The sequence below is a fragment of the Thunnus thynnus genome, chromosome 17 (genome assembly GCF_963924715.1).
Source record: "Thunnus thynnus chromosome 17, fThuThy2.1, whole genome shotgun sequence".
In the NCBI taxonomy this organism is placed as follows: domain Eukaryota; kingdom Metazoa; phylum Chordata; class Actinopteri; order Scombriformes; family Scombridae; genus Thunnus; species Thunnus thynnus.
This window is the reverse complement of record NC_089533.1, coordinates 18,434,645-18,443,551: the sequence shown is the minus strand read 5'-3', so window position 1 is coordinate 18,443,551 and position 8,907 is coordinate 18,434,645. Positions and strand designations below refer to the sequence as shown.

At 38.5% G+C, this 8,907-nt stretch overlaps 1 protein-coding gene across 1 annotated transcript; it reads left to right on the top strand.

The window, feature by feature from the left end:
* Positions 1-1,044: 1,044 nt before the first annotated feature.
* On the top strand, positions 1,045-8,654 carry LOC137201475 (zinc finger protein ZFP2-like). Its single transcript, XM_067616561.1, has 2 exons — positions 1,045-1,498; positions 4,731-8,654. The coding sequence occupies exons 1-2, from the start codon at positions 1,232-1,234 to the stop codon at positions 5,934-5,936; spliced, it is 1,473 nt and encodes a 490-aa protein (XP_067472662.1). The 5' UTR covers positions 1,045-1,231; the 3' UTR covers positions 5,937-8,654.
* The last annotated feature ends 253 nt before the right edge of the window (positions 8,655-8,907 follow it).

The window sequence follows — 8,907 nt, the reverse complement described above, 5'->3', positions numbered from 1 at the left end:
TATCACACATCACCAGCAGAGGCTGATCTGACTCACCGGTCCTTGGTGGCAGTTGTCATACAACTTTGCATAATTAAAATGCAGCTAAAATCATCATTATGTGTTTAGTATTGTAAACGATCTCTCAGTTCCTTAGAAGCTCTGTTTTAAAACCAGAGCGGAAATAGAAAGCCTGGAACAATAAAATGTTTCCACTGACCTACAAAAATATATATTTCTCTTTTTTACTTGTCACTTTATTGTAACGCAGGACTTTTGTCCTTGTCGGGATCCTGTAGGAATGATGACTATTTCATTTATGATGAGTACTTTTACTTTTGATACTTGTACAAGTACAAGTGTACACAAACATTCATACATCAATAGAAAAGACAAGCAATACAAATAAAATTTGAATGTCTGAATTGCTCTTTTGACTTTTTTTCAATAGGTTTCTGATATTTTTAGTTCATTTTTGAAACAAGTAAATAGTGGTTTGTTTGCTTTGTGAAATATAATGCAATAAAGTGAAATATTGCCCCATTAAAATAAAAATGACTGACATTAAAATGTGTCATTGCTTCTAGTGTCATTAGAGTAGAAGATAAGTCCTTTAAATTCTTTAAATACACAGTTTAAGTTTTTTTTAGTCCACAGGAAGTTTCCAAGATTCAAGTGTTTCAGGGCAGGAATTACACAAACACAAAAGCTTCTGGGTTAACTTCCGTGTTGTACGGCCCACTGGATATCATGGATGTATAAAGAGAACAAATTATTATCTTAAGGGTTGGATATCTGTTATCTGTTTTACACTTTGTTTAATGTATTATGTGCTTTATGAGTGAGTGGTTTTACTATTTTTGTCTTTTTCTGTTTTTGTTTAAGTAAGCTCACTAAGACAAATTCCAATCAGTCATTCATTTATTAAGCAATAAAGTATTGAATAAAATGTTATGTTTTGGTGTCATCAAGGTAACATGATATGTCGCAAAGAGCTGTCCCATTCCTATTTAAACCATTCCGAGCCCTTGCAACCTCTCACACTCAAGCACTTACCAGGGTTTAGGGGGGACATTGGGATTTTGATGACATCACTGATTTTAAAAGCTTTTCTCTGCTCGAGGAAAGTTTTACAAATATAAAACCTCCATGGATCAAACATTCATAATAGAAAGAGTTATAATTAACCTTTTTTGCAGTTCGAGGTGTCGTGTAAACAGTTTTACAGAGGTCTCTTTAACAGTGGTAGTCCATGAGGAAAATGCTTTTTGAACCGCACAGGGATTTTTCGCTGCAATACCACGAGTGGCCACTGGAAAAATTGGCTGCAAGGCTGAAACACGGAGGTGATAAAAAATGGCAAGGACACACAGTCCGTCAGAGAGGAGAGCTGTTGGAGGTAAACGACAGGGACCACTACAAGAGCGGAATGGAGGAGAACCAGAACCTGGAGCACCGCACCGACATCTCCGTTAAAAGGGAAGAATTAGGCTCACCCTCTGCTATCACCGATAAACAGGTCAGTGTTCATGACTTCATGATAAAACCGGCTTCAGAATGAGACTAAAGGCACGACGAAGAGTCTGGAGGGTCCGTGTATCGTGAATTCATTTTACTGTTGGAGAGAAAGTCTGAAAAAAGAATCTAAAACACTTCCAGGCTTTTTGTTCACGGACTTTTCTGGCCGTGAAAACTACAATACGATTTCAGTGTTTGCTGTTTTCACCCTGTTGCGAACAAAGCCAGAAAATTATCTGTTGTTGTCTACTTTTTGTTTGAGGAATTTTCCATTCTCCCTGAAAAGTAAAAAGTATACAGCCATGTAAAATTACTCCATTACAAGTAAAAGTCCTGCATGAAAAATCCTATTTAGTAAAAGTAAAAGTACATAAGTATTAACTGTAAAATGTAATTAAAGTATTAAAGTGAAAGTAGTGGTTTGGTCCCTCTGACTGATATATCATTCTATATGAAGCATAAGTGTGTAAGCAGCATGTTACTGGCAAGATTTGACTTTCATGTATTATTGAACACATTCAATCAAACACAAAACAGAGCATTATATTATTATACATAATATAATGTATCATAAAATTCAATGTGAGAGCGATGGGAGTAGCAATACTTATTAAGATCAGCATCCCATTTATTTCACCTAATACCATCTCTGCTATTAACGATTGCTACATTATTGTTACTGGCAAACTATTTCAGCAAATATTTATGCTCCAAACTGGGATCATGGGAAACATGCTGAAATTGTATGAAAACTCTAAACACACATGACATATTACATAAAACACTGCTGGGTTGAAGATTAAAAATTATTATTGTATTGTAGAAGTGAATGAAAGGCCCAATGGCTGGTTTATCATTTTAATGTACAGAATTGTGGAAGTAAGTTCATTGCTCCTTTGCTTTGTTTCTTTGTGCATGTCATTGAGAGAAGGAATGTGCTCTAGGAGGCCCACTCCTCTCCTTCCATCCTGGCTTGGGCAAGCCGGTTAAGCAGGAAGATGTTAAGGGGTCAAAGGCCACATATAGCTTATGGCTTTTGGTTTCTTGAGTCTTGAGAAAATGTGACTCTTGTTTATCTTAGTGTACATGTGAATGTGTATCTCGTGGCTGTGTGCTATTGGCTGTAATCATATAAGCTGATACACTGACCAATCACCGATCATTTCTTTGTTCCTTCTAGAACTATAATAGAGTACATTTACTCTTTGTTTGTTAAAAAGAACTGATGCAAATCTTTGTGTGTTCTGTCTCCCTATTGTACAATAATCATTTTTAATCTCCAACCCAGCAGCGTTTTGTGTATTATTTCATATTTGTGTTTAGTGTCTCTAGACAATTTCCACAACATTACAATAAGGAGACAGAACACACACACAGATTCTCAACAGCTTGTCTCAACAAACAAAGAGCAAACCTAATCTATTATAGTTCCAAAAGGAACAGAGAAATAATCTGTGATTGGTCAGTGTATCAGTTTATATGATAACAGCCAATGGTCACGAGATATACTTCTATATATATGTGAGAGCCATCTTTCCCTAAGACACACAAGAAACCAAGGCCCACAAACCATATGTGGCCCTTGACCCCTTGATGTATTCTGGTTATTTTGAGACCCAGAATATCACCTTATTTGGACCTAAGCCAGGATGGAAAGAGAGGAGTGGGCCTCCTAGAGTACATTCCTTTTACCCATGACATGCAAACAGTAACGAAGCAAAGGAGCAATGATCTTACTTCCACAATTCTGTACATTAAAATGATAAACCAGCCATTTGATCTTCTTATCACCTTTACACACCAGCCATTTCTCATGGGTGCAAGAGCTCCATCTACAGACTGATTTCTGTCAAATGTGAATTATTTCTTCTGTCATAGTCCGTTTATTTTGTCCGTGTACTTTATGCTGGTGGGAGGAAGCAGAGGGGGTGGACCAACTATTTATTCATTGAATTAAAATGTGCTATATACTTTATCAATTAGGGCTGGGCAATATGACCAAAATCGCATATCCCTATAAAGGTCATTTCATATCCTGATATAGCACATTTTAATTCTGTCCCCCCTCGCCGGCATTAAGCTGCCTCCGTGTGTGCTTTTACATAGCATGCTGGTGTTCCGGATTCAGAGGCGGGACGGAGATCAGACTGATCAGAGCTGTAAACTCTGCCATGAGGGGGGACAAAGACGTTACTAGGACGAGGGATAACATTAAAAGTTATTCACAGCAGAAGAGGCAGACAGCAGTGGAGAGTTGATGACAACTAAACTTGTTATGTTACTGTCAATGCAATAAAAGCTTTGTGAGTAAAAAGCCAGGAAGAGTAAAGATGGATGGACTCCAAATGACAAAAAATATTGCCGTAGAGAGTGTATGCATCACAACGATTTAAACAATAGAGCATAATATGAAACGATAGACATTTTTCTCTCGTCACACCATATATATCGTCATATCACACAGCCCTATTATCAATACACATGTTCAACAAGCAGAAACATGTAGAAAAGAGATATTTCAATCTGCTTTGTCCGCACTCTCTCATCCACCACTGCAATGTTTTACACAAGCACATTAGCTCGGCTAATAGCTAATTGTTACAGACAAACTCAAATGAAAGCTGTCTGTATGTAGTCTACATGTTTAGCTTAGTTTCCCACATACCTTAAAATTTGGCAAATTCTTGTAAACTTTACTCAGTATTTTGATGTCAGGAATATTATTTATTTTACTGACATTTTTTGATTTCTTCCCAGTGAGATGTTATTGTGTTTATAGTGACTTTGTTGTTGTAGACATTCATTTTGGTGCTCTGTATTTAGTTATATTTAAAATATGAATCAGTTCTAATCCTGCTGTGAATTTATTCTTTTTTAAAATAATTTTAAAAAATTTAAAAAGCAGTTATTTAGAAATGAAAAAGAGCTGATAAGAGTATTGATTAAGAACCAAACTGATAAGGAGTATCAATAAGAGTAGTGACTGTCAGTGTGCAGCCACATATGTTAATATTAAAGTGACAAGAATTTTAACTTTTTTCTTTTACTGACCGATGTAGATTCTGGTTATGTACTGCTTGTATAGTAGGTGGCTTCGAGTGCAGCCTTAATCTGTGGTCAGATCTGGATCCTACATTTCCCAAAACTCTATTTATGGTTTTAGATCAGTTGTTTCACTTTGTCATCTCACTTACTCTCTCTCTCTTTCTCTGTATGTTTGTCTGTTGTCATAGAAACAAACAAGAAAAAAGGGACTCAAACATCACTGCTGTCAGCACTGTGAAAAAGCCTTCACGACATCAGGATATTTAAAGATTCATCAGAAAGTTCACACAGGAAAAAATCTTCACAGCTGTGAACAGTGTGGGAAAACTTTCACTAAAGACATTAATCTAAAAATCCACAAACGTATTCACACTGGAGAGAAGCCGTACATCTGTGACCAGTGTGGGAGAGCTTTCACTAGATGCAGTAATCTTAAAATCCACCAACGCATTCACACTGGAGAGAAGCCGTACAGCTGTGAGCAGTGTGGGAAAACTTTCACTCAAGACAGTAGTCTAAAAAGCCACCAACGTTTTCACACTGGAGAGAAGCCGTACTGGTGTGAGCAGTGTGGAAGAGCTTTCACTACAGACAGTAGTCTAAAAACCCACCAACGCATTCACACTGGAGAGAAGCCGTACAGCTGTGACCAATGTGGGAGAGCTTTCACTACAGGCAGTAGTCTAAAAACCCACCAACGCATTCACACTGGAGAGAAGCCATACTGGTGTGAACAGTGTGGGAAAACTTTCACTACAGACAGTACTTTAAAAAGCCACCAACGCATTCACACTGGAGAGAAGCCGTACAGCTGTGAGGAGTGTGGGAAAACTTTCACTGAAGACAGTAATCTAAAAGTCCACCAACGCATTCACACTGGAGAGAAGCCGTACAGCTGTGAGCAGTGTGGGAAAACTTTCACTACAGACAGAAATGTAAAAATCCACCAACGCATTCACACTGGAGAGAGGCCTTACAGCTGTGAGCAATGTGGGAAAACTTTCACCAGAGACAGTAATCTGAAAAGTCACCAACGCATTCACACTGGGGAGAAGCCGTACAGCTGTGAGCAGTGTGGGAAAACTTTCACTCAAGACAGTACTCTAAAAAGCCACCAACGCATTCACACTGGAGAGAAGCCGTACTGGTGTGAGCAGTGTGGGAGAACGTTCACTCAAGACAGTGCACTAAAAAGCCACCAACACACTCACACTGGAGAGAAGCCATACTGGTGTGAGCAATGTGGGAAAACTTTCACTCAAGAAAGTAATCTAAAAATCCACAAACGCATTCACACTGGAGAGAAGCCGTACAGGTGTGAGCAGTGTGGGAAAACTTTTACTTGGGCCAGTTCCTTAAAAATCCACCAACGCAGTCACTCAGCATTGTGTTGAACATGTTTTAGAGGCAGGTGAGCGATGTCCCCCTGCCTCCTCTCCATGCCTTTTAATAACAGCGTTGTTCTATCCTGCGCTTCTCTACAAACTGAGGGCTGCCAACTGTAAGTTTAGAATCAACATGTATGCCCTTAGTGGCTCACCTGACCAAATTTTAAGCTCAGTGATTGGTCGTAGTTCATTTCTACCCTTAAAGTTTTGTTTTACAGTTTCATGTTCATCCAAGTCGTAGAAGTGCACAAAGTGTGAGCGATGTAACACTGTCAATGGGAAAAAATGAAAAGCATTTAAAGAAACCTTTAAGGGGGATTTAGGAATCGTTTTTTGATTGTTTTACAGAAGATTGAAGAACTTAACCTGAACATTTAAGTTTAAACTTGAAGTTGAGTTTAGTGGTTTTTAATAAAGCTAGGTTTAAAAGAGAACATCAATAAGAACAGGCGAATACAGGCGAACTGAGGCTGAGAGAGATGTTAGGCTCCTTCGACCTGAGCAGATCTCTGATGGAGAAGGAGGTGAAACTCAGAAAGCTCCTCTGAGAGAGAGAGAGAGTGTTAGGTGTTAGACCTTATCACTAAACTATAACATGTCAATGTTTGAATAGTCTGTTTTAGCACATTCTGTATGTTTGTATTGTTCTAACTAAGCAGTGATCAAAGCAGTATTTCAGTTCATGGGTGGTTTTCCACTTGCTGTTGAAATGTTTTTGATTGATTCGACAGGGAGTTATTTGCTTTGTTTCTGCTTGGTGGAAAGCCAGGGGGACTTTGCCATGAGTTTAGTGTTCAAGGCAGAGCTAGGATTTACAGACCTGCACCATGTATATGTATGTAATCTAATCACTTTTTACAAAAAGGCTATTACTATAAAAGATATCCACTTGATTTGATTTACTCAGACCATTGAAGCCTCATATTATCTCCAAATAAATGTCGGAATATATTTTTGCACAGATGAAGGGTTATAGATTTTTGAACGGATCTTTTAATGCCCAGTATGAACAGGATGAATGATTACTGCGCCCCACAGCCTACCCTGAAAACAACGCATGCAAAATGGTGAATCATCCTCTTGTGATTTGCTGCTGCACGTTATGGAAGGTGGCACTACTAACAATCCTCATGGACTCACTGCTCAGCAGCACACAGGTGATTCAAATTGCTGAATTGAGGGCACAGAACCAAACACAATCACAGATTAAACAGCTTGTTAAAATGACCAGACAGAAGCTTAATGAAATTGACAAACTGCTAAAACAGAGATAAAACAGGCACCATGCTGCTTCACTAAACCTACCGGTAATCTTAAACAGTCGGCATGGTAAAACACATTGTTGTAAGCACACACCCTCTGGTACCTGTGTCAGCTCAATAAAGACAAGGGTACAGCTACAATGCTTGAGGCCTGTCCTCCAAACTCCAAAAGTTCTCTGAGCTGATCTCACTCTATGTTACCAGATATGATAAGGTGATCCTAAACGGAGACCTGAATATCCATTTTAATAAAAGAAATGACTCTTAAACTATGGAGCTCATAAATTTACTAGACAGTTTTGCACTAACTCAACATATAATGGGTCCGACTCACCAGCATAGTAACACTCTAGACTTAGTGATATCAACTGGGTTAAACATTGATAACGTTTCAGTAAATGAATTACCTTTCTCTGACCATCACTGTGTACTCTTTGATGCTGAGATAACCTTTACTAGAACTAAAAGGGAACTTAGAGTTCAAAAGAGACTTTTAGATGACAAAGCTGAAGCTAAATTTTCTTATCTTATGAGATTATTCGAGCCACACAGTCATGACTGGCCTTTAAGTGAAATGGCAGAAAATCTCAATAGTGCATTGTCATCTGTGTTAAATACTGTTGCTCCCCTAAAAGTCAAAAAGAGGCTGACCAACAGAATCTCCACATGGTTAAACAATAATGGTGTTAATGAGATCAAGAGAAACTGTCAAGCAGCTGAGAGAAAATAGAGGAAAACTAAGCTCACTGTTAACTGTGATATATACAAAGAAGCCCCGACTGCCTATAACAAAGCTGCATGCATGGCAAGAACGGAGAACTCCTCTAAAATTATTACAGAGAACGCTTGAAACTCTAGAGTACTATTCTCCACTATTGACCAGCTGTTCAACACTGCCGCCACCCCTCCACCGTGTTCAACAGCAAAGTGTGAGGAGCTTGCACTGTTTTTCCACAAAATAACCTCAGTTTGAGCCAGTACTGCCGCTAGTGTAAGCACAGATTATCTCAGCATACACTGTAATGTAACTATGGGAAGATTTACAGGTATCACGTTAAGTGAACTTTGCAAAACTGTCACCGAGTGTAACTCCTCCACCTCATGAATTGATCCTGTACCTACTGCATTTTTTAATCAGGTGTTTAATACTGTCTCAAGTCTTGTCCTGAACATTATAAATACATCTCTTAGAACAGGCATCTTCCCTAATGCCTTTCAAAACAGCTGTTGTAAAACCTTTATTAAAGAAACCAAACCTAGATAGTAATGTACTGACTAACTATAGACTGATATCCAACCTTCTGTACATTAGTAAGATACTTGAAAAGATAGTTTCAGTCCAAATAAATTCCTTTCTCAAAGAAAACAATATCCTGGAGGAGTTTCAATCGGGCTTTAGAACAAATCACAGCACTGAAACTGCTCTCACCAAGACAATCAGCGACCTCAGACTGAACTATGAGGAGAATAAGGTTTCAATTCTTATCCTTTTAGACCTTAGTGCAACATTTGACAGAATTGACCATGATATCCTAATCAATCGTCTTGAAAAGCGGGTTGGTCTTTCCGACTTGGTGTTAAACTGGTTCAAAACAACTATCAAAGGGAGAAAGTTTTATGTCAGCCTTGGAGATCATGTGTCTGAGAAATGTGACAACTGCTATGGGGTTGCACAAGAGAACTGCCTTGGTCCATTATTATTCTCACTGTACATG